Raw genomic sequence first — 26815 nt, 5'->3', positions numbered from 1 at the left:
CCTGTCATCAGTGCTGTTTTAAAGAATTACATGACTCATCGAGTCTTCAATCGGGAACCTATTTTAAGCCTCACTGTCATTAATTGTGAATAATCTTCCTAGGCAAAACAGCAGACTTCTGCAAATGGTCAGGAAACACTGCAGGATGGTGCTGGTCAATCAGAAGCCACATACAGTGAGATAAGCCCGAATATACTAAAAATAGAACAAAACTAGAACAGACTTGACCTTTTGCTAGAACAAAGCTACTGTTTCTTCAAAGCTGTTAATGCTTTCTTATCAGACCTCAGTCTGTTACAGTCTTTAGCAATGGCATGTAGCAGAATGAAAACTCCAGGCCAATTTCTCTACAAAGGCCACCTCCTGCTCAGGAAGCAAAACCAAGGCCTCCTCACAGTTACATGAAAAAAGATGGGTAACATTCATTTTTTTGGACTTGAAGATTGCCATGACTACATAAAGGAAGATTTCTGAGGAGGAAGAGTTGAGGAATAACTAATCTAAATATAAACAAGAAATGGCATAGAAAAATTTGACTGACAGTTAATCCAAAGTCCATCACTTGGAAGATTTTTTAAAAAGGACTGGACTGAGTAGTAGAAATATGCTGTAGTGAAAATCTTGCCATAGGGATTAATGAAGGCACCTTTACAAAAGATCTTCAATATTGCAAAAGTTCCAAAAGCTACCAAATCAAGATCTTTTTCTATTAATTTTTTTTCTCTGTAACTACATAAAAAAATTGAAATTCTACAAGCCTGGAAAGTGTTTAGATTCCACTTTGTATCCTACATAAAAAAAGGATTAATATTATTTCTTTATATGATTACATGGTTTATATGCATGAATTTTTATCATTAAACCCACTGAAGAGAGCTAAGGAGAAGGGGTGCCTTAATTACATTTCCATTAATTTTATATCTTATCAAATTACTAAAAAATACCTTTCAAAATAACATTAAGTGTAAGCACTGAGATATAATCTAGACGTTTTCTTTTTCATTATAATACATGCACTAGGACTATTTGAAACATAGCATCTGTATTTTGTTCATAAAACATTAAGGATACACAATTCCTATTTAAGTGAAGAAACTGTATTAATACTTATTCAGAAAAAATGTCAAAAATCTAACTTGGTTAAAAATTAGAACTGGATAATTTTTTACTTAGGTACATTTAATGTTTGTGAAAAAACTGACTATTGATATTTTAAGTTCTATCAAAATTTCCCATATATAAATAAAATTCACCACCACTTTGGTTCACCAAAGTTTGATCTTGGCAACATTCAGGAAAAGTTAAAATGTTGCTCTTATTTCATGCAGTGCTGTTGATTTTCCACAGGCAGTAGTAAGATGGTGTGACCAGAATCTGTTTGTGTTCCCATAAGGAAGTGTACATGCATGCTGTGAATTAAGTAGCATGTCTACTGAATTGCTATGGTACTTAGCTAAGAAAAGTGAAATGCATTTTAGAAGCAACTAGTGCTCATGTACTCTTTAATAATACTCAAGAATTGATTTTTTAAAAATATGTATCATAGCCCTTTAAACACTCCAGTATTTGGCTGATTCATGCAAAATTCTCCATGAACTGTAGCTTTTCCTTATTTCTAACACAGAAAAACAATGGGAGTTTGAATGAACTTGACTGCTGATACAAATTTGGAAGCAGCAAAAAGCACAAGAGCTTGAGTCTGATCTCATGCACTGATTAATCCCTTTGATTAGAACTATTGCTACCAGATAAAGGTACCTGATTTGCAGTTTATAGAAGTTAATGAAAAAAAATAACCCTAAGGGCTGCCAGAAGGCCTGTGATAGAGTCAGTCTGTCACTGCAGAGACCAGTGTTTCATCAGTGCCAAGGACTCCTAGTGCAGCCAGTTGAGGGCTCACATCAACTGTTTCTATGGAGACCACAAACTGTTTAATGGAGTTGCATTTTTTGTTTCATTTGATGATCAGAGCACAAACTAGAAAGGAAAGTAGCACTGCCCTTGGTGTACTTCAGATGGAATATGGAATATTTGGCAGCCTTGGCTATAGGTTTGCCATGTCTCAACTGACACAGCAAAGAACTGTACTGTTGTAACAAAAAGATCTCATTCTAAGCACCAGCAATGTCTCAAGTGCCTTTGCCACAGAGACAAATTAATAATTACTGCCAGAGAATGCAAATTATTTAAATGGAAATGCTAAACAATATTATCAATAAGTTGTCATCTAACATCTATTAATTATGCTATTACCTATTAATTATGCTTTGTTCACACTTAGTAAAAATATTTTGTTCATTTCTGTTGTTCTTTCAGCTGCTTTGTCAGTTTTATTCTAATTCAGACAACTTAAAGGTCAATAATAATTCTAGCTAATAATGGAAAGCTTTTTGACCAAATTTTCTATTCAGGAAAGAAAAGTTCTCCTTCTTTCAATAATCAGTTGAAGCAGTTACTGTTTTAAAACAGAATAAAATACTTTGTAAAACAGGCACATAATTATTTTAGTTTTAAAATGTTTTATTTCAGATAAAGCATGCTGCTATATACAGAAAAAGTGTGGGTCAAAGCAAGAGCAATACAGAATGGGCAACATATTCCTTAAAACTTAAAAGATGCTTTTAAAAGCTTCAGTGCAACAGTAGTATGATATATTCTTCTCACTCCTAAATCACCTCTAGCAAAATGTCATTTCCTCGCAGATCCTGAGCAACCCCAGCTATCTCTCACTTTTATATAATGATAAATTCAGTTTTCCAACACAAAACTTACAGCAATGGTTTCAGCAAATAACCTCTACCAGTATAATATATTGAAGAAATACAACTTCACATTGCTAATATCTTATTTCAAACAGCATCATTCAACTATGCAAACTAAGTATGTTGTACATTTAGCAAGGTCTGGGCCAGTCAGTTTTTCTTTTCAACTTTCTTTCTCCTACTTCATTATCTTTACAGTAAAACTCAGTAAAAGTCTCATTCTTCTTCCTCCTAAAGAAATACTGTCAGCAACTTCCCTCTAATTTTCTCCTAAAGTTAAGGGACTACAATAGTGATGTTTTCCTGTATACTGAAGTTTGAGATAGTAAAGGAGTAAAGCTAAACTACTTTGAAATGAAGAACACGAACCGGGTTGTACTGTTATTTTTAGTTGTGGTGACAGTGAATGGCTAACAGGCTAACGACAGAAACCTACAGAGCAAGGCCCCAGCAGCGTGTGTGACACGCTGGGGCTCTAACTCAGGACAGCAGTTAATGTTTGACTGTAACTCTGTCTGTGTTTGCCCCAGAAACGTGGGCTTTTAACTTTTGACATTAAGGAGCTGCGCTGACAGGCCGTGATGCCAATTGCGCAATTTGGCAAAGCGTGGGCTGTTACGTTCCGTTTCAAACCTTTCCCTGTGGCATGAAGAAAGAGAGAGAGAGAGAGAGAAAGACAGAGACAGAGAGAGACATAAACACAGAAGAAAGAAAGGAGGGAGAAAGAAAGGGGTTAGGGACCATGGCTACCACTCCCCTGCCTTACAACTAGGGCAATGGCAATTTATTTGGATTTTCTCCTCAGCTATCAAATCAGCACAGTGAAGGCTAGGTGATGCTTTTTGGACCATGTATGAAAGGTTTTGCAGTTGTTTATTTCTGAGAAGTAACTTGATATAACTTCTTATTCTTTGACTTGTGCTTGGTATTACAGGGCTGCTTTTGCTAGAAATGCAGTGTAATCCCATTGTTTTCCTGCCACCAGTTTCTCTTGGCTTTTCCCTCCCTTGCCCCCAGCTGAGCAGTCAGTGACAGTTAACTCAGAGAAGTGCAAAATGAATGCAGGTATTTTCCATTCTGTAACACCTAGGCCAGCCCATATATATCCTGCTGTCCTTCCTGCAAGGACCATCACCCACAGGTTTAAGCAGTACTTTTCTACAGCTTTTCTCAGCATTAGTAAGTATTAGTGTTTACATTTGCATAAATATTTCTGGTCATAGGTGTCACAAAGCAGAACAACATGGGATTTTCAAAGCAGAGTCCTGTGAAGTATTGGCCATCTCCTGCCCTCCCTGGCTACCTCTGACTGCACATTGGGGCTGTCGAGCCACGTTCAGCACCTCTCAGGATTTAGCCTTTTCTAGACACTCTACAGTTTAAATTCAGGTTTTGTAAATAAAAAGGGGAAGAAGGGGGATGTGAGATGAGAGTACAGTGAAGGAGAAGTATATCAAACAGAATGGAAAATAAAATGTTCTTGTTATTCGCAAAATGTATTTGAATCATTGCAAACAAGGTAATTTTTTTTCCTCATTATTTACACTCAAAACACAAGACAATTAATTGTGTTAATTCAGTGGAACTTGAGAGTGAAACCAGCCAAACAGAAAGGAGCAGACTGAGCTGGTTTTACTCCTCAGGCTGAAGAAAGCACAAAACAATAAAGAGAGTAAATGCCAACAAATTCACTGATATTTCTAAATCTTCTGTTCTTAATAACACAGTGCCATGCAAGTAACACTCCTAAAGAAGTGTTGATGCATGACTTCCCAAAATATCTTTTATGCTTTTAAGTAATTAAAAGATATAAAGTATTCCTAGTTGAAACTTCCTGATGGCATTTTTTCCAGTTACACCGGAGTGTACCAGCTACAGTGGGTCTGACATGCAATTTAAGAATTCCCTTACTACTTTTGAGATATTATCCCTCCATTCAAGGAAAAGGTATTCAGAAACATGTGTTTGGCTTGAAATAGATCCCTTCTTTCCAGAAAATAATCCACAACGATCATCACACCAGCAATGGAAAGTTTTCATAGCAAGTAATAATCTCATGTGTGCCTTCAAAATAGCAGCAGCACGAGCGAGGGACAGTCATGCAACGTGCTCATTAATATTAACTGAAAGGGATATTCTGCCACTCGAAAATGCCCAAGCTCCATGGGTTTCATTTAGAACATATGTCATGAAGTTAGAAGCAGCAATCTAAAAGTGACTATTTTTATGTAAAGCAGTTCTGTCAAAAATAAGCTACACGTATCACCCCCTGTCCTCCAAGAGTTTGGGAGAAATCTGATCAGCATTTCATGCAGTTCTTGCAAGAGAAAGCACCAGAGGGATTGCTCACAGCATGCCCTGAGACCAAAATCCCCTGCCCTCCAAAATCTCTGGCAGTTTAACTTTTGGAACATGAAGGATTTTTCCAGAACTCCAGCACAGCAGGGCATTAACACAACACTGAATCTGGCAAGACTCAGGTTCCGCAGTTTCATGGAAACCTTTTGCTTTCAGGAACCCAGGAAACCTTCCAGATGATCCCAAACTGTGGACGTGCAGAAAGGTCTGGTTGTATAGTCTGGATGTGGAGTAGATACTGAAGAGGACTTTCTACTCCATTATTGTGCTGGAAGAGTGAAGTTCAAGTATGGAGTCTGTGCATCTGTCATAGGTCCTTCCATTCCTTACAAACTCAAAAGTAGCAGGAGCCTTCCCAAGAGATGAAACAGGAGGGGTCCAACAGGCCCCAAAGAGCTGTCTATGATCGATGCATGCACAGCTGGGGCTTTTGCTACCACATCTCCAGTGGGGTGTGGGCAACGTTTGAGGCAGGCACCAACCCACCCACATGGGACAGGCACTGTCAGGGAGGCAGGAAGGAGACCCCATTTCATTCCTTGCCCCAGAGCTCACACCAATTGCACAGTTCCTGTGTAACTACCTAGTATATGTTCCCTTAACTCTACTACCAATGAATGCCCTTAAACCTGTTCAGCTGTGCCTAAACACAGCCAGAATCTCCTTGTGGAAACAAAGGATAACACAGTGAAACCTCAAAACTGCAGAAAACATGCAAAGCACAGTGAATATAGTCATGTACTTCGAGATAGAATGTGCAATTTCCACGTGTTGATGTGTTACTAGATAATTATTGTCAACATATCTGATACCACCTAAATTTTCCAGCATCTAGTATTTTCCAAAGCCACGGACTACACCTAGAAAGATTATTCCTCTAAAACAACATATTACTCTCAGATGTGAATGGGGGACTCTTAAGTTCATCACAATGCTTTAAATCCCATCATAGTAAGGATTTGGATGTGTGCTATTACATCAAAACAGATAATGCACAATACATTTAATGAGAATTAGGCTTGCACATTTGAGGGAAGAAATAAATCCCTGAGGGATATAATGTCAAGCCTGATGTTCGGGCACTCAGCCATGAACTTGGGTGAACTGCAATGGAAGGTTTATAGCAAACATCAGCTGAAAGCACACTTGTATTCTCACAGGGAAGATAACAGATTTCTTTCTCACTGATTCAACATTTGTAACTTGCACTGTGATCAAAAGCTCAGAACCTTTAAAGAAGCCGTACAGCAGTAAAAAGAAAAAAAAAAAGAATAGGGAAAGGAGGTGGTTTGAGTATCAAACACATCACAAACCCAGCCAGCGGCTTAGAGCAGCTCATGTGAATAGGGATTTGAAGTATGCAAACAGAAAATAAGGCTTACACGCAGGATGCTCTTGATTCAACTGCAGTTTTTAGCTCAACATAAGAATCTCTAATACATCTATTTCCTGGCTATGCAGGATGATGATAAATCTTTAATTCCATATTATATCTCTGAACATATCCACTTTTTAAGTGTTTTTGATAGATCATATGAAACAAATACATTTATCCACTAGCAAAAGCAGTCCTGTGCTTCCGTATTCTATAAATTTGGGTCATGTTTATTCCAAATAAAACATAAGCTAATGATCATGGGTATGGATGGAAACAACTCCTTTACTGTATCATTTAAGGAGAATCAAATGTCAATCAGAGGGTCATCCAAATAAATTGCTCACAAATTTCAGTGCTATCACAACATTATATATTTTCATCCAGTTACACAATCAAGTAGTTACACGGGGCTTGGAATTCATCACATTCACACACCCAGTAAAGTACAGGAAAGTTGCATGAGCAAAGAGCTTTGAGATTTGAACACACACTCCAGGAGTTTTGCACTGTCTTTCCTAAAAGCATGCTAATTTGTTATCCTTCTCATTCAAATGCCTCTCACAAATAGCATTTTAATTTCAGTGATTTTTAAGTAAATGTATTAGACTATTTTAGGACAAAAATATAATAAAGGAGGTTCATATTAATGCCATTTTAAAACATTATTGGGTTATCAGGAAGGAGAAAGCCATATTTTTCACAGGGAGTTGCCTACCTTGACCTCCTCAGGGCTTCCTCATCTGGATCTTGCACTGTAGACAAAAAATGTTTCAGTTAAAAAAGAAAGAAAGAAAGGAATTGGCTTTATGATGAAATTATAAGTCCCTTAGAAACTTATCAAAAGCCTATCTAAAGGTGCATTCATGCTGATTTTGCAGCAGTGGAATCTGTAAGAACACCATGAGGAGGAGCAGTTCCCTAGAGATGGGAAGGAGGATGTTAGGAGGAATGTAGCTATTACAATGCCTTTGTCATTCATTTATTAGCAGTGTTTCACAGCTGTAGGCAATGATTCTACAGAGAGGTCCTGCTGTTTTGCAGGAAAGCACAAGAGGCATCATCAGCAGATTCATAGGAAACACTAACTATTTCCCTCTGATGTGGGAAAGGGCCCTGAACTTCCTTATCTCTAGATCAGAAACCAGCTGTGAAGTTAGTACCAGGTGGTCAGAAAAATATTTCCATAGGCAACAAGCAGCAAAGTTCAATCTCCTGTGACATTCATAGCAGATCTAGGTTTAGATAACAGGGCTGAGAGAATCATCGATTCAAGACAAATGGTGATCCATGATTTTTTTTGACCTCCAGAAGTCACTTCTATAAAAGGCTGTTACAAGAGACACGACCTCTTTGTCATTTTTTCTAATGAATGGACAGCTTTGTAAGTCTAGGCTGCTGGAGAACAAAAAATTGCACTGCAGAAATTTTATTTGTAAGTAGGAAGAACTATGGGGTCCCAAATGCTCTTTTACTATAGAGTCTGTTATAGTTTTATGGTGAGACCCCTGGCAGATCAAAGAATTTTCTTCACAAAGCATAAGGTGAGACTGTACACTTTGATTTCCTATTCTCTCTAGTTACATCCAGGATCTTGGACTGAAAACTACAAGTCTGGTCATGAGTATTCCTTCAGTATCAGTGGCCAATACCGGGGCGATACATAACGACAGGAATCTGCAATCAGGATGAGGAGGATGTTCTGCTATTCCACTTACTGTACTCCGTTCCAGTCATCTGGGCAAGGATGCGGAAGGACTTGGACTGCAGGTTGGCGGAGCGGCGGCTCCAGTCCTCGCTCTCATCCTCGGGCTTGTTCTGAGTTTTCAGCACAGCCTGATACACCGGGGAGGCACTGTCTACGTGAGGGTCTTTGAGAGGGAGGGTACTGCAATTCAGAAAGTGAAACGTTGTGAAACAGCACATGGTGGCTTTCCTCCCAACCTCTCTGGTCTCAGTTTATCACCCAGAGTAACAGCAATCCACAACATGGCTTTGAAATTACCACTTCTTCAAAAATACATTGATCAATTTTATGTTATGGCTCATTCTATCTTTAGAATGGCCTGTTATCATCAAATCTGCATATTCAAAACAGCATGAAAATGCTTGGAAATATCTGTTTATGATTCCTCAGCCAAGGAAGCCACAAGCTTACAGTGGTTAGAATAACGTGTGGTGATAAAGGCGAGTATGCCAGGCAAAAACATTTATTTCTCTGAGAATTCCTGTCCCCCATTATTTCTTATAAAAATTACTTCATGTAGATACTGTTTTATGCTACTTCTTTAAATTACAGTGTTGGGCCAATGCGCTTTGAGATTGTACTTAGAAATAAAAACCATATTTCATTATAAAAATAATGTGGTAGGCTTTTATAGCTCTTTCTAGAGATGATTCTCTGTCAAACTCTGAATTAAACTTCCATCTGCCATAAGTCTAGATTCATTGTCTGCTAAACCTGTGAAGCAAAGAAGTCTAGACTTGTACTCAAGACTTGCATACATATGCTGTATCTGAAATCTTTAGTAACAGAATGTATCTGAGTCTTACAACATGTCTACTCATCTTGCAAAGTGATATATCCAGGAGAAAACTTTCAATTGTGCACACCTAAAATCAAAGCTACAAGTCTGTAGCACAAGTGAAGTAACCTCTCTTTGATTTATGGTGCAAGCTAGAAACAGGCTTAGTAACTTAATAGTGCCTTTTCTTCCCCCTGTGAAAATAACTTCTGCATAGCACACAGTTAAAATTAACTATTAACAGAGCTGCAGGAATATACACTGAGGGGATGATGTATGCTTGGAGTAACTTGGCTCCATGGCTTCTCTAAATACAAGGTCTATTTTTGAAGCAAGTGATTTATTGTAACAGCTTTAACTTGTTATTCCATAAAGAGCTTTGCAAGCAGCAAGCTCAACTTCAGGAAAACTGAGAAATGGTTCTGTTAAAAGTTAAGGGCCATTTGGTCCAACTAAGTCACTGCCATAAAGTTCCAGGAGCAGCCCCCTGCTATAAAAGTTTCTTCCTTGTTTCAGGCTCAAACTTAGTGTTCTCTAAGACACCACTGTGCAGAGAAAATCTACAGAGAAGCTGAGTCTGTGATTTGAAGACCTGAGAGAAATCATGAAAAAGCCAAGAACCATGTCTGACATCCTACACACAGCAATAACACACACTGTGATGAAAAATATTACCAGGTAGTGCTTTAAATATCAGTATTTTCCAGCTGACACACTCCTCTTCATCAATACATGGTTTTGATGGATCTGGACATAATAGCATGGGACGTGTTCTTCAGGTCAGACCACAAGTGGCTCACAAACATGGTCAGTGTTTATACGGACCCAAAAGCACCCTGTCTCTCTAGGAGTTTTCAGGCTTTATTGAAGGAGTATTTATGTTCTTCATAACCCCCAATATATGCAAACTTATCACTTTCTTGAGGACCCAGCACAGCACAAACCTCAGTAAATTTTTTTTTTTGCATGTTTCAGCACAATCATCTACGTGATGGAGCACAGCTTGGAAAAAAGGTGAACTTAGAAAAAAACCCGACTCTTCAGTTTAAGCTCTGCCACAAAACATACAAGTTATGTAAAAAATGTTTCTCAGTGTGGAAGACGCCCTGTAGGAAGAAGCAGCATTTTCCAGCTCCTCTTTTAGCTCATGTTTCCAGACCACTATCCTTACAATATCTAAACACTAGCAGGTACAGAAGGCATAATGTAGACTTGTTTATTTTGGGGAGGGTGTGCCATCAGTTGCTTGCACTAGTGTTGCTCCTAGTGGAAGATGGGAGAGCAGTAGTCTTCCTCTTCTGGCCCATCACATATGGCTGAAGGGCTTGCTGAGGCAGGGCACAAAGTGTGGGAGCAGGAATAGTCTTTGCATGGAAAAGATTCTCTGTAATACCAACAGTAAGTCAGCAACCCACTCAGGACCGTTCTGCTGCTGCCTCTGACACTTGGCTATGCTGAAAAGTTCTGTCACTGTAAAGGTCTTGTTAATGTTCCCCAAAAGATGACCCCAGAGGCATTTGAGGGTGTTGAGCACCCAGTACCTTGCCCTGTATGACTGCTATAGCTGACTGCCTGAATTGGGCCAACAGTTAACTTTATATTCCCAGATTGACTTTTTAATCTTGCTGAAGCTTAAAAAACTGCTGGTTTTAGCAGTGTGATAGCACATTTCCCAGCTGCATACTGTTGCAAAGTGGATAATAAACCTTTGCTGACTTCGACCATAGACCACTGTGGCAACAGCACCATGCAAGTTACAGACAGTACAAATTCCTTTGACTAAATCCTCTTGCTGAAATGCTTTGTTCTTGTATTATGACCAATATACAAAAAAAGCAGTTTAAAGGTTTATGTATAATTATGCTATTAACTCAAGGTTAGTTAAAAAACTAGAGCTAAAGGCTGGACCACAAATTTCACAGTAGCAATGTGTGGCATTAACAGGACATATTAATATCCTTATGGTAGATGATTAAGGCAGGAAATGGAGCTTGGTGAATTAAACTTCCCTAGCAGAGTGAAACATGCTCATATAAATTGAACTAAATTAATGTAATACATTGGAATATTTCCAAATCTGCCTTTAATTCAACAGGCCTTTTTCTTTTTTTAAAATCATAATTACATTGTAGATGAGTAACTAGGACATATGAGCCACTCAGCATGGAAGCGCAAAATAGAGCGCATCGCTGATTAGGAGCGTTTCATAAACCTAAATGTGACAGCTGATTCTTACAGACAGCCTAAAGATGCACATAACCACGTTAATACCTCTGTTATACCTCTTTGTAATTTAATTTCTTTCCATCTGGGTGTGGATGTGCAGAAATATTATTCATCTTTAAGCATATTACTCTAAATAGATGTTACTGAAAAAAAATTCTTCCCAAATGGGTTCGAGCTTTCACGGGTTTTCACACTACAGCCTGAGGTATTTTAGTAGGAGTCAATAAAGAATGATACTCCTTTTTCACATCATCATACTAGTCACACATTATTGACATTAAAACAAACTTTAAAGACAGTCAAACTTCTTTGAGTAAGTAGCAGTGGGATTATTATTTTTTGGACTCCATTATAAACTACAGTTTACCACATGAATGGTACCCTGGAGTCATTAACCAGGTTTAATTTAAATAGATAATGAGTAAAACTTAGGAACACTGCAGTGTTCTACCCCTGGTGTAGACATACCATGAAATATTGTGACTTCAGATATTAGACTGATTCCAGCTATTCAATAAAAGGGCTAAGAGGTAAAAATCCCCACAACCCAATAAAAAACCAAAAGTTCATGTAGACTGGTAAATATCTACTCAAGTTGACTTACTGTAGAGAATACACAAGATTTTAGTTTCTACCCAATCACATTATTGATTCCGCTACTGTAACTTTTCAGTTTTTAATCTGGATAAAGATGTTGGATTTATGTCTACTTACGACTTGTGAATTTGGCTAAAACTGCATAACAGAATTTAGAAGAGGTTTGACAGAAATGTAATCAAAATGTACTAACCACGTGGTTTTACTGCAACCAACTCTTGCTTCTTGGTTTAGCAAAATCAATTAAAACAAAAAAAAACCATAGACAGAGAAGAAAAGATAAGAAGCCATGGCATTCAAAATTCTCTGCCTTTCAGTTCCAGTGTGATGTCTGAGTAACTGCAGTATGAATAATTCTATGCTTTCCTTTGTGTTTTCCATGGTGGTCCAGTAAGTGTGGGTTATTTTCTAAGTGACAAGAGTCTGATTCTGATCTCACTAATCATCACTGATTTCAAATAGTGAAACTAGAAAATGAATTCTTATCTTGAGCCTGTCTGTCCTTCATCACAGATAGAAGAGGTAAGCATGTTTCCAGGTACTGTCTGCCCTTTAGGTCTGCAGTCTGAGTGTGCTTACCATCTTACAGACATCTTGTGGCTTCAGGGCTGACCTCTAACGTGAAATGAAAAGCCAGAAGAAGAAAAATTAAGCACTGAGACTGAATTATATGCAGAGAATTGACACAAAATGAATCAGTACACAATTTGGTCTGCATTTATATGAAAAACTCCTCATACAAATACTTCTGCATTAAGCATAATCTTATCTCAGACTTGACCAACTAAGCAAACGAAAGAACATATTACTTTGCACTGCAAATTAAAGTTCAGAATATCATGGAAGCCAAAAGAACCTAAAGGTTTAATTGAATGAGTATCAGTCAATGGCTAGGCCATTGTTAGGGCAGCACAACCCTTGCTAGGTTGCTAGATATATAGATTAAAAATGTTGTGTTAATTGTAATAAAAAAACCTACAGAGAAAATTGGATAGTCACTAAGTGTTATAAATAAAAAAAAAAAAAAGGCAAGAAAAGTTACAAGACAGGCTGTAGCTCTGAGCACAGTAGGAATAAAAACATTAGTTTCTCCTTGGGATCAGGCGAATGTTTGGCTTAGGAGTCACATTCCAAAATGAAGCAAAAGCTTAAATGGTAGCTTATATAGTTAATCTTAAAGAAAAAATTTTTTTTGCAACATTACATGGGAGAACATAGTCATGAAGTTGTCTGCAAAGAATAATGTTTAACTAGAACTGTCTAACAGAAAAGGATTAATGGAAATAGCCATCTCATATCAAAAACACCCATGCAATAGGTGGCTTCCATGTTCAAAATGAGAAAAAAAGTAAAAACTTTAGGACACAGTGATGTTTAACACACAATTTGCTGCTGGTGGTGTAATGACTCAATACTCCATAACAGTCTATTTTTTATCTATGTATCCATTCATTTGGTTCTTTTAAAGATATATGTATATATCTTTAATATATATATGTATGTATCTAATATAATTCATGACTATCTTTTAATTTATTATTCAAGACTCTCATTATTGAGATTCTTTACTTCACAATTCTACGTGTTAAAACAAATCCCTAATCTCCCTGGTTGCACTCTTTGGACTTCTCTCACTCTATCTGGGAATTTCCAGGAACAGCATTTTCCCCTCCCTGCAACACAGTGTGTCTTGATTTCTTCCACAGGTGGGAAAAGACAAGGCTGTTTTCCAGTCCAGTAGAGCCACTCCTGGTGACTGGAACTGCATTTGAGAGATTCTTTTCATGTGCTGCTTATAAAATGAAAAGGATCCACGTACTCAGCAGTGGAATTTTATAATCATCTGATCACTTAAATAAGCAATTTTTTTAAACATTACCATTTGCATTTAGTAGAAAATTCCAATATATGATAACATGTCTCATATAATCCATGCCTATGAAAGATGTGAACCGTTATAAAGAACAGAGAATGAATGAACTTCTCTCTTTGTACTTGGCTAATTGGAAATATGAGTCTACTCAACACCTGTGGAGATTCACTGAGTCATGGTCAAAAACAGCTAAAGGTATTGCTTGGGATCCATCATTAGGTAGAGCTGTGATGCAAAAAGTTAGTGGGAAAAAAAATATATATAAAAAAAAAGAGAGAAAAATGGCCAGTAAAAGGGAGCAGAAGCAAATACATAATCCAGGTTCATTCTGAATAAGCCTGAAGCTAACATATTGAGAAGAAACTATGTTAAAGTGTGTTGCTGTACCTATGTTTGGTGTCACATGAAAAGAAGGCAAGTTTGATTTTGGGTAGAAAGACACCTGGCAAGAGAGAAACCTGGCTGCATTCACTGCATGTGTAATTTCAGTTAAGTTGTAACAGCTCTGGATAAGTTAATCAGATGGATTTCCAGAAACATGCATTGGTAAAAGCAGAGTTATTAAAGATCAGTGGCTTTTGCCATAGTCCAAAGGATATGTGTAAAACATATGTACTGTATGTAAACCAGGGAGAGGGAAAATACAGCAAAACACTCCATTCTGCAGAATAAACCAGTAGCCAGTACTAAATAAATATTTTGCATTCTTCACATCTCAGTAAAAATTCCACCCCCCTTTCCTGTTATTCCCAAGCTATGCATATAATATAGTGGTTATTACAAAGCATGGTCATCAGAAATGAAAAGCCATCCAATGTCATATACAGAGCACTAGATATATTTTTGTGTGGTTTACCAGTTCTAGGAGGAATACTAAAAGTGAAAAGTTACATTAAAGTATCCCTGACCATGGCAGACTTTTGGAACTAGATGATCCTTAAGGTCCTTTCCAGCACAAACCATGCTACGGTTTTCTAGTTATCTATCCTTTTAACTTCAAAACATGGAAGTGCTTTTAAACATTGTCTAGTATTGATATGTATCTTTATGTATGATATACCCCAATAAAAAGAGTCCAGGAAGAGCCACCATGTCATGCAGGCAGGGACTGTTACATGTACCATGCAGACAAAGAGCATTCCACACAAGGAAATGACCTTACCCAGCAAATTCTCCACCCTGGGCTTGTGCCTGGCCTGCAATTGCATCCATGATAGCATCCTGGGAATACATGCTGATCGGGGTGTTATACTGGGCGTGAATTATAGTAGCCTTGCCGCCAAGGCCCTTCACCTCAATGGGTTTGTGTGTAGACAGGGCAGAGTCCTTCAGGACATTGGGGTTGAAACGCTCCGTGAACTCCGGGCTGGGTTATGCAAGAGTGAGGTTCCACAGGGAAGGGAAGGGAAGAAAGGAGAGAGGCGTGAGAGTTAAGTGAGAGAAGCACCACCGGCAGAGGAGTGTGCATGTCTGTTCATGGCATCTCACCAGCAAAGCTTCCGATCGCAGAATAGGAGACAACACAAGCACCAAGTCACAGTTACAAGCTGGCTGCCCCAATGGATGACATTTTTGTGCTGGCTCACAGATGTATAAAGAGGAAAACAAAGGTGAAATAGCTGTCACTGCATTAAAATATCATGACAAATCCCTAAGTATTTATGTGATACTAAAATTCTGCTGTTACATGCATATATACCTATAAGTGTACACAGACATACACACAGGTATATGTGCATGCCCATGGGATATACATACATACTGCACTTTATCCACTGCATCCATTCATGCTTTCAGCATTCTGACAAAGCACTAGGAAATGCAGTCGGGTGAACAGATTTTTGGTCCTCTATTATTTAGAAGGTTCCAGTACTTTCTGTCTGGATTATTAATCACAGTGAAATTTAGTTCTTGTGCCTTTTAATAATCTTCAAAGTTTTCCCTCACAAAGACTAAATCTTCCCAGAATCTCTGTACAGCCAGCCTCAAGTGCTGCTACAGCATGATAAATGCTCAGTCTCAGACCAAAATATCCTATATTGCAACCAATGGGACAATTGCATTTGGAAGAGTAGCTGCCGCAGCTTCCATTTATGAGGAAGGACTTTTATTTGAGAGACTGAGCCCCAAGTAAGTTAAATAAAGCTCCCATTACATCAGAACAAGCCAGTTTAATGTCAGGCTGCAGCCAAAGAGCACCTGGCTTCCTTGTAGGGCCGAGTTGTACATTGTTGTAGCCCTAGAGCAAGGACTGAGCATTGCCCAGAGTTTCAAGGAGAAAGTTAACCCTCAGCTGTCAGACACTGAAGTAGCTGCTCTTCTCTAACCTATGAAAATCAGATGATTCTCTAGTCTGCTCTTCCTGTCCTGCCAGCAGCAGAGGGATGCCAGCAGAATAGATTCCATATGCTCACTAAATTGGACAAGTTTTTCTCTTTACACGCACAATAGTTTGCCTGTTTGCCATGAGTTAACCCCAGAGGGTAAAAACTGAACCCTCAATCCAGCATGGAGGAAAAAGTAAAATCAAGTAAAGCTGGCAGCCATCTGACTTAATCTTCCAGAGATCATCACAGGTGATGTGCCACCTCTGAACCCAGCCAGGGGATTCCACTATGTTTTCAGCCTTTTGTTTGGTGGGATGCCCTGACTGAAGACAGACAGAGAGATACACATATCATTCCAAATACTTGACAGAACATTGACAGCCACATGCTCAAGGAACAGAGACACATAAATGCACATGCTGCATCACAGCCACAGCCTTTAGATACACACGTCAACTTTTTAAGGGAGGGAACCAGGAAGCTGCATTATGCACTCAAAAAGTGAAAATCGTCTTTTTACAAAGACATTTTCACATTTAAAATATATCTCCATTAACTATTCATCAACGATGACAGTTTTATTATTACACTGACATCACCTGTTGAAGGGTGATGTGCAGGGATGTGCAGGTTGCTACACTGAGCATGAACGTGCCTTACTTCAACAACATCATCTCTTTTCTTTGTAATACCCTAAATGATCACATGATAATTACAAACACACAGGTCCTCAAGATCTTGAATTTAGTATTCTCTTTCCTCCATGCTGTTGAGTATTGAAGAGATTCTAAACCCAAGATCTGAGAAGATTGTGTGAATGAAAGGACAGAGGTTAAATATGCCACCTTTAAAGAATAAAGTTCTAAGCAGTTGGTTTCCACAACTACAGAAATCAAAGCTAGTAACGTCAGAACAGCCTAAACTTCCCTAACAGTAGCAGCAGGAGTGATTTGGGCTTTCACTTGTGGTCTTTAAACAGTTTCAGTGATGTCTTTCAAGAAGTTTTAGTCACATTACACGTACCAAGGCAAAACTTTAACTGATGTTAACAGGATTCCCATAAAACTAATAGAAAAAGGGACAGATTTTCAACTGCAGAGTTTTGTTCATAACTCTGGAGGTAGAGAGAAGATATTAGTGCTTGTGAGGGGTGTTGCTCTCTAGGACAAAGTGGCAGAGGTAAGGCTGCAGGAACAGCTGGAGCACTGCTGCAAAATGAATGGGATCTTCTCCTAAGATAGAAAAGGATTGGAAAAATAAATGCCAAAGCAAGTAAGATTAAAAACACCCCAATACTGTGACTTCTGCTTTCTAAGACAATTGTGTCGGAATAATTATCAATGTAAATTGGCTAGATTTTGTCACGCCAAAGGAGTTCCAGCGTTTGCATGACATCACACCCACACCTGACTAAAATCAACTGAGAATGCTGGATCAGTGTAAGTTATGTGCATTAAATATTATCTCAACTTTTACGTATTCTACTGCTTCTAACCTTGTATTGTCAGTTTAAATTTCACATTTAACTATCAGAATTATTTATTTTATGCTGAATTTAACCCAGTCTCTAGAAATTTCTGGATAACATCCATTTCAGGGACAGAAAGTGAGAGTTTAGAGATAATCCTCTGCCCTTAGAAAACCAAAGATCAAAACTGAGGACTCTGTGAACTTTCTTAAATAAAGCAGATTGACCATATTTTCAAATAGTTATTTCTTGTTTGGGCAATACATTTACTAAGGTAAATGACTTTGTGGATTTTTTTCCATATCTGTATCTCATACCAACCTGAATTTGAATTTTAGCGGAGTGGGGCTTTGGAAATTAATTTTATGTCAAAGCTCAAAGTACATTGCTAATAATACACCAAAAAAGGCTCAGATAATGCTCAAAGTCTGAAGGCGTGAAGGCTACTGAAAGATTTAAGAGGACTTAAACCTGGCCTGTAGAAACAAATGCTTTTGAAAGCCTTCACAAGAACTGAGCAGGCTCAGCTGCCAACTCCATTCCCAGCGTTAGAGCCTCACCAAGTGCGTGGTGTGCTCAGAAGGGAGCACTGCTGGACACCAGAGGCAGCACATGATGCTGGCCAGACCAAGCAGATTTTTAGAAAAACACTTCCACTCGCAAGCAGACACAGCACGAGCACAGGGGATCATGCTACCCCAGAAAACACATCTTCACATACATAGCATAAGACAAACATTTGGCACTATATAGAAGTGATACTAACTTGGCAGCGGTGTTGGTTATGACCTAAAAGAAGAGAAAGAGAACAAACAACATCAACCACACAGAAAAAGTCAATAGTTTTTAGAGTGCAAAGGGCAGAATGTATTTATGAAAGCTTGCTACAGGCTCTTTTCACACCATCTACAAATAAGAACAAAAAGTAAATGTATGCCTAAAAACCCCAACATGATTAAGAAAGGAAAAAATTTAGGGATTATACTTGATCCAGTAGGACTTAGTAGGGTACCATGGCATTTTGGCTGACCCTTGAACATGATTTTATTGCTGTACATCCCTAAAAGTACTACTACCAAAGTGTATGGAGGGAGGGAGCAGAGGGAATAAAAAAGGATTTGCAGAGTATATTCTCATCTGAAAATAGCATATGAGTGGTAGAAATTATATTTTTCCCCCTAGATACTAAACATTCAGGGATGAAGTCTGTTCTCCTCAGGCCACCTTCAGAGTTGGTTTTGCAAGACTGATTTTTTGGTCTTTTACATGCTGGAGAACATCCAAAAAATACACTGGTAGATGTTTTAAATCTAAAACTAAGGAAAATGCCTTTGTATTTAACAAAGTATTGGCTTAAATCTGACTGTACTTACATTATGCCAACAGTGGTGTAAGCCAATTAGCCTCAGAATAGTCATTCCTAATTTTATTCCATGTGAAATGAAGCAAGCTGTGCATTATGTATTTTTTGGGATACGGATATCAGGATATTTTATTGGTCTGGTATGTATACAGTATGAGAAAACCACCTGTTCAGGCTACATTTCTGCTTTGCTGCATAAAGGAGTGACAGTGGCTTGCACAGTAATTCCAAAGCAGCACAAACCAGCTAAAGCTGGGAGTGATGAACAGTGTGCTCACACTGGACTGTGGTGTATTTGCTAATAACAAATAGCAGTAATGGGCTAGGATGTTTATTTTAACTTAGTTTTTCTGAAAGCTTAAAATACCCACATTTTGCTCTTTTCTTGGTTGAAGACTAATCCATTTTATTTTGTGCAAAATAAAGAGGAAGAGATCCAGGATCAGTCAATAAACCTTTCTTCTTACTTAGCTGCACAGAATGCTGGTGACAGAACTGGGCACTGAACCTTCCAACTTGCTGCTGTGACATTTCTGTATCTGGGACCGATAGAAAATACTGGACAGCAAAGTTATGCTGACATCTCAAGTGGATTTGTCTCCTTCTGCTTTTGCCTGGCAGAACCTTTGATATTACTGCTTCTTTCTACATACAGTCCTTTTGCCTTGGCTCATCCAACAGCCTTTTTCATGATCAAAACCACTCTAATGAGCCAAGCTGTAGTAAAGGCTTTGCATTTCTGCATTTTCACGGTAAAACAATATCACAGATCACCTTCTGCAGCTACTGGTCAGACTCTCAGATAAAAATCCTACATTAAGCCAAATGTATCAGTTTGTTACAGGAACTGGTAGAGATATATTAGGAACAAGCTGCAGCCTGTAAGCACATTAGTGATCCTATATTCATTTTAGGTTTATGCAGGACAGCTGGAATCATTTACAAAGAAACAACGTAATAGTATCATTTTCTGACTAATCCAGGCCTCTACCTTACATATAAAATAATATTTTAAAGGCAGAACAACCATCCCTAAAATACAACTTAATTAGAGGAATATGTTTGCATATAAAAATGTTAAAAGATAAAAATCATTATGTGCACACACTAAGAAAAGCTCAGTCAAGATTTTGAGGTGCAAAGAGGCTACTACAGCTTCCTTCAGAAAGAATAAAGCTTTGCTTCTCCTTATGTTTCATATGTGATGAGAAAATTCCCCCCAGTTCAGAGCCACACATTACTTTAGTTTGATTCTAAATATGGACATGTATGAAACACCCAAGTTGTTGCTCACAGAGGTCACAGGGTAAGAAGCCAGTAACCCAAATCACCTGGCATGCACTTGTAGGACAGGTATTTACTGCCCTTGACCTACAATGTGAAAAGTAATTCACACTGGAATGAAAAAGATCCACGTTACAAACTATGACTCACTCTTCATATTTATTAATACTCTCCAGAGCTTCCAGCACATCACAGCACGCTCTTAACAGGCCACCAATTTTTACCCTGGGTCAAGGTGATAAAGCTTTAATGTAAAGTGTATCAGAGAGACAGGTGCTTTGCCATTCTTCACAGATCAAGGAAATAATTTTAAAATTAATTTTAGTTCCTTGATAGAATTTCCCAGAGGATTTAGCTAAACCTCTAGTAGCAATTCACACAAGTTTAAATCATTTAGTGAAAAGGACATGGTATTGAAATATGAAATATACCTAAGATCAGCCCCCACACCTGAATTTTTCTAACAACTTTTACCATACTAAGCACAAGTTCATGAATTCACAATGAATTCACAGTTGGAGCACCATGACATCACAATCTTTACACAGCATCTCATGTTTTACTATACGATAAGAATGTCCCCAACGAAGTCAAGAGCTGATCTTGCAGAGCTCACAGTGCTTTCCCTGTGCATTCTGTCCCAAATATCCACTATGAGACTGAGATTATCATGGATAATACCAAATCCCAAGGTAGTTACAGGTTCTGTGTGTTATTCTGCAGAGAGCAGAAGGAGAGATGCCTCTCAGTTCATGGGTAACAGTCAAGTGGGAGTGGGAATGACAGCATTCTGGAGCTCTGAATTTTCTCTGCAAGTAAACAGAGATCTCAGAAGAGTTACCTGAGAAGACACATTATTTAGTGCCTCAGGGCACTTTCATCTTTTCAGAATGTTCCTGGGCTGCAGAATAAAGCTGATTTTTAAAACTTTCTTATTTGCTTATCAGTGCTACAGATATTACAGGCAGATAGACAGAAACTCTCCAAAATTGTGTTCAAACTAAAAAAAATAAAAATCTCAGATGGTTTTTCTAAGGTAGAACTTTGCTTTGTAATTCAGGGCACTGCCACAGGCATGCACTAAAATGGTCACATATAAAGGGGACATAAAACACAAAAAAGCAGCAGAGTGAAGACAGGGAAGTGTTTTCTGCAGGTACATCTTTTTTGCACCCCACTAATCACTGTGATATCATGTAGCCCTATTGCAATGCCCTCTGGCATGAAAAGAAAGGCTCACATAGACTTTGATGAGTGATGGATGCAGCTGTGTTGTAATTCTGATAACAAACAGTCACAATGCTGAGCTATCCAAAATACAGCCACTTTACCATCACCCTTGCAGATGTTAAGGAGGGTTGTGAAGATAATGGGAAAAAGATAGTGAGATATACTCCCAGGAAACTCTGCATATTGAAAAAAAGACAAGGATTAGTATTCTTCAAGAAAATGATAAATTAAGAGAGAAGCATTCTGAGGTTTATTTTGCTGATTTTGTTAACTGAAATAATTTTCTTCTAAACAGTAATTGCTTTTCTTAATTATCCAGTATGAGAAGGGAGGATAAGATTTTTGCAGATAACTTAATTAGGATTGTTAATGCCGAGTCCTCAAGAGAGTTACAATGAATCATATAAACTGTCTGAATCACCTAGAACACGTATTTATGCTCTTTTATAGGGATAAAATATCCTTAGTTTGCTACAACTTAAAACCCCTTGGTTTTCTCTTGCAAAGAGCTCCTGCAAAGAGATATAAAATACTTGAAGATATGCATTTGCTATCAGACCTCAGTGGACTGTCAAAATTTTCTGTTTTTCCTTATATAGCTAAGTCCCTAGTGGCAAAAGTACACTTTTCCCCATATTCATAATAAGAAATTCATCTTCATTTAAAAAAAAATCCAAAACTAAAAAATTACATTTGTTTGCCAATTAATACACGAAGGCAGGAAAATTAGGAAAACCTGTTTCTCATTGCTCTTTCTCATGTACTGTAGTCCAAGGTCCTCATTTTACAAACCTTCTAACAAAACAGTTGATCTGCAACAGAGTAATATGTGAAACCTTGGACAGCATGGGGTCAAACTATCTGGAGATCGTTCATTGTGTACATACAAGTTAACAGCAAAGCTAATGGATGCAAGACAGACAACGCCCAAACCAGATAATGACCAAAATACTGCAATTTTGACTCATTTTGCCAATAGAAAAGCCAATACATTAAGGTAGGAATTACAGCAGGACATTCCAGTAGCTGAGAACGTCAGATTTGCTGGTCCAAGCCGTTTGTCTTTAGCAAAGTACCAAAGATCAGACCTGTTTGACAGCAGCTGCTCTAAGGGCCAACAGCAATACTTGGTTCTGTGAGACTGCAGGCATCCGTAAAAACTGCTGAGTGCCAGAACTCTGAGATGATCACAGTCACTTCAGTCCTAGTGTTCCTCCTCATGCTCTGGTGACTCTTGCCAACCCATCTTCAGATACCAAAGAACAAGACTTATCCTGTGATGATAATGTGGATATATCTTGGGGGCTACTGGAAAATTTAATGATTGTTCCACACCTTAATCATGATTACCAGATAAAAGCACAATAGGGTAGGTACTATTACACTCATTTTTCAGCAAATTCATTACTTATTGAAATATTAAATACGTTACCTACCCTCTAGGAAGTCCACCTTCTGAAGCCCTTCGGTTGAGACTTAATTTATGCATCTCAGCCATTTCCCTGAGAGTCTCTGCTGAGTAAAGGCCAATGGGGTTGTTATACTGCCTTGCAGGGCTCAGCTGGTGTGCGGGGCTATTGCCACCAGCCAGCACGGGGCTTGGCTTGGAACCTAGAGTACTCTTTGCAGGTGAAATGTCAGGAGTCACAGACTGAGAGGACATGGAAGATCTAACTGTGGTAGTCTTTAAGTAGGAAGAACTATTTGAAAAGCTGATCTCTTGCTGGTTGAGGTAGCCTGAAAACGTTCCATTGGTTGCTAAACCACTACCCACAGGCCCAGTCGCCGTGTTAGTTAGAGGGCTGAAGGTTGTTCTGTTGCCATTGATTTCCCAAGCAGGTTCCTGTAGTAGCAAACATGCAGGCCAAGAAAAGAAAAAAAAGAAAAGAGCAATCATAGAACACATGCAAAAATAACATCTGCAATTACTGCTTTAAACAAATCGATAAACTTGCAATAAACAGATTGGGGCCAAAGCATTCAAACTTTCGGGGAAGATTTTCAACAACGAAATGCATTGTTTCCAAATAAGGGAAGCAAAACATACTCAGGCGTTTTTTACTGGGTTTTAGTTGAAATCAACAAATAAAGCTTAACATTAAAAGAGCATTTGCTATCAGTCAACCTCACAGTAATAATTTTATATAAACACAATGCTGCCCATTAATTTTTAGTATATTTAAAAACCTTCAAAAACCATCTTGAGGTCAGAATAATTTTAGATAATATACAAACATAAAAGTCAATGCCATTATTAGAAATACATAATGATTCTAAACCACACCATTTTCCATTTTCTATTTTCCATGAGTGCACTGTGAGTTATGGAAGCTCACACATGGCACTGCTTTCCTGGGCTCTGGTTCATGCTAATTAGGCCATGCAGCAGGGTTAGCAAATGGACCAACACAATTCGAGGACAGGCACTGCTCCACAGAGAAGATGTTTCTATGGATCATTCCTGCATAATTTACACTTGAGGGAATGTATGCATGACTACATTGATGATGTGTGCATGATCCCACTGTCATGTCCCAGATAATATTCCTAACTAGGACACCAGGGTGCAAGTCACAGGAATCTCTCCTGCAATAGTTATACCCATAGAAGTCTGTGCTGGTGCTCAAACTGGAAACAATCTAGAAAATAATCATCCTGGAAAAACACAGTCCTACACTTCAGTTTCATAAATGATTCACTATTAATGTAACTTAGTTAAACCAAAATAAAGGTGATATTAAAAAAAGAAAAATAGTGCTTTATCAGCAACACAATGCAGGTGATAAGTTGTCATGTGAGTTCTGAGGCATGTTCATGTAAAACTTCTGTGCTTTTGTTGCCTAGAAACACCTTATCACTGCTTCAAACTCCTTCTGGTGCAACACCTGGGCCTGAAGGGTACTCAGCACCTTGTGGGAAGCACAGAGCACCATTAGGGTTAAATTGCCTCCTCTCCTTCCAGCCACTGGCAGTGTGTAGTGACCACAGCTCTATACTTTCTGGAAGCCAGTCTACCTGAAATAAGGACAATTACAGAAAAATAGGAAATTCTCTTTCGGGTGGGCATTTTATACCTTTACTCTCGATTTTGCTCTTCTTTCACTTCTAAAGGCTTGGTGACAGGAATATGAATAGCTAGATTCTGATGCTGATTATCTTTAACATCTCTTTAATGTTTGCCATTTTAGCACCCTGAATGCCGGAATTCATTAGCACCTTCTAAAAGAATGAGTTACATAGTTTCAAAAGCTGTTCTATTCCTCACTTCTGTTTGTCTGTAATTATGTTCTTTGCATTAAAAAAAAAAAAAATCTACAGCTGAGCTATCCAATGAACTATTTGAGTGCTTTGCAATTTACAGATTTTTCTAGAGTTGGGATATTCTAGTTTATTGCAATAGCTCCTGGCTCCAGCCTGACTTGGGCTACATTGCTTTTGCTACAGGAAAAGGATCACTCCAGCCTCTCTCTGTGGACCTGGACATGCTGCAGCCATAGGCAGGATCCAGATGCTCACAGTTAAGAGGCCCACCAGGAATGCTGCCTGCTGCAGTCCAGCTCAGGGGATGGGGACAGGCAGGGGACACTATCCTGAAGAGGGAATGGAGCCACAATCTGGCCTCAATGAAGGTGGTGGCCTGCAGTGACATTTTGCCTCATTTGGGCTCAATCACCATCTTTAACATCTTACACTCATCTTCCCCACAGCCTTGCATGAAACACAGGCCTGAGAATAATCTGCCCTCTGATCTTGTACTTTTGCCACTATCAGTTATCATTAATGTAATTTACTAATTTTGATACTAAGGTTCACTAGAAAAATAAATATTTATGTTGTCCTCTTGGATTTTTCTATGGGAGCATACATTTGAAAAAAAATCAAGATAACATGGTCTGATTAATTAAAATTTATTGGAAAAAAACACCCTAAAGGTGTAAGGATATAATTAATCATAACATCAAACACATTTAAGATATTTTGATTCAAAAAAGTAAGACAGATAAAATGAACTGAGATAATTTTTCTCAGTTATAAACAGGAAGAGATTTTAGCTGGCATTAATAGCTGCCTGAGGCTGTAGGAACAGATAATCCTAAAAGCATTTTTCAGACTATGCCTTTTTAAATAACTACATTTGAAATACATACTTTGGTCACTATAAACTGACACTGAAAACAGCAAACAGCCTCCCTCTCAGTGGCTTATTGCAAGCTTTGAGATATCATTAAATAAACAGAAAACAGAGGTTGTCTATAAAAATGTGTTGAAAAAGAAGCACAAATGCACAAGGCCTCGTTCAAAAATTGTCATCACTTGTGCAAATGAGTTTTACATGCCAGCAGAGAGACACAAAACAATTATTAAACAGAAAATAAGTATAGAGGCAAGAGAGAAGAAAAAGGATATGCCAGAGTTATATTTGTTTGTTACCCTGAAAACTCTGTGGCTCTTTGTTAACTGTGGGTTTCCTTTTTAAACCACAAAATAAAAAAGACATGCAAGGAGAGCTGATAAAAAGTATCAGTTTCAACTGTTAATGAGAGAAATGTCAGATTTTTTTTAATCCTAATGCATTTTCAAAGTTTTTGTGTTACTGGACAGTAACAGTAGGCAAAGGGAAAATTATAGGATAGCCATAAAAAATGACGGTTGATAATTTTGCTCACCTTTATGACATGGATGGAATTTTGGTTTCACTCCTCAAACAATTACTAGCTGGAATACCAGCATGATGGGAACTCAACACTAGAATTCCTAAGAACCCAACAGTGCCAGGTTAACATTCTCCATTTTGAGGAAGTGCATCAGAGAGCAGCTGTATAACTTCTAAGGAATTACTGCCCAATCATCAGCATATTTAGTTCTTTCCTTTTGTGTTTGACAAAGAATCCCTCATTCGGCTTATTCCTGGTAGGGTATTTTTGAATTTTTTTCCCCCTGTCCAATGGCAAAACCAGATCAATGCAGCATTTCTGAAACCATTTCTGACTGTGAGGGGCAAATTTCTAATAGTGAGCAGCAGCACAGCTTTGGGCATTGCATCACATGGAACGCAGCCAACAGTAACAAACGTTCCCCTGTTTCCTGTCTCTCATCCCGTCCTGTTTCAGTTTCCGTGTCTGGAAAAGCAAGCTGACATTTCCAACTACCGGAGTCTGATGCTACCCCTGCAGCCGACCAGAAGAGGAGGCTCTGACACTGAGCAATGGGCTTCCCTCGAGAAAGATGCCGGGATCGGGCAGTGATCCCTCACCACAAGAGGAAAACTGCGTTTTAATTTCCCAGCGTCATGTCACGAATGAGCTTAAACCTGATAAATGTAGAGGAGTTTCATTCTGAAATATTATTATTATATTTCTTTTTATAAACATCCAGTTTCTGTGAAAGGCAAAAACTCCTTATTAGGGATCAGAGAAGCAAGAAACA

The 26815-nt window shown here is 38.4% G+C and overlaps 1 protein-coding gene and 1 long non-coding RNA gene across 8 annotated transcripts in view; one reads left to right on the top strand and one right to left on the bottom strand.

Annotated features, from left to right (window-relative positions):
• LOC120323226 overlaps nt 1-8932 on the top strand; it is a 58027-nt gene extending 49095 nt beyond the window's left edge. Inside the window, exon 4 of the long non-coding RNA XR_005563501.1 lies at nt 8076-8932. This is a non-coding gene — a long non-coding RNA (uncharacterized LOC120323226). The remainder of the gene's footprint in view (nt 1-8075) is intronic.
• LDB3 (LIM domain binding 3) overlaps nt 1-26815 on the bottom strand; it is a 122651-nt gene that overhangs the window by 39877 nt on the left and 55959 nt on the right. For 5 of the 7 annotated variants that reach the window (XM_039381157.1, XM_039381156.1, XM_039381155.1 and 2 more), the window contains exons 5-7: nt 22825-23231; nt 8214-8383; nt 7214-7250 (exon numbers count right to left, since the gene is read on the bottom strand). In XM_039381157.1, coding sequence (XP_039237091.1) covers nt 7214-7250; nt 8214-8383; nt 22825-23231 — 614 coding nt within the window. Of the gene's footprint in view, nt 1-2502; nt 3402-7213; nt 7251-8213; nt 8384-14878; nt 15083-18277; nt 18301-22824; nt 23232-26815 lie in introns of those variants that run through there. The other 2 variants (XM_027734620.2, XM_039381161.1) reach the window with 2 other exon arrangements.

Source organism: Pipra filicauda, unplaced genomic scaffold (genome assembly GCF_003945595.2).
Source record: "Pipra filicauda isolate LSUMZ 115617 unplaced genomic scaffold, ASM394559v2 scaffold214_size1419223_pilon, whole genome shotgun sequence".
Classification (NCBI taxonomy): domain Eukaryota; kingdom Metazoa; phylum Chordata; class Aves; order Passeriformes; family Pipridae; genus Pipra; species Pipra filicauda.
This window is presented reverse-complemented; position numbering and strand designations above follow the sequence as displayed.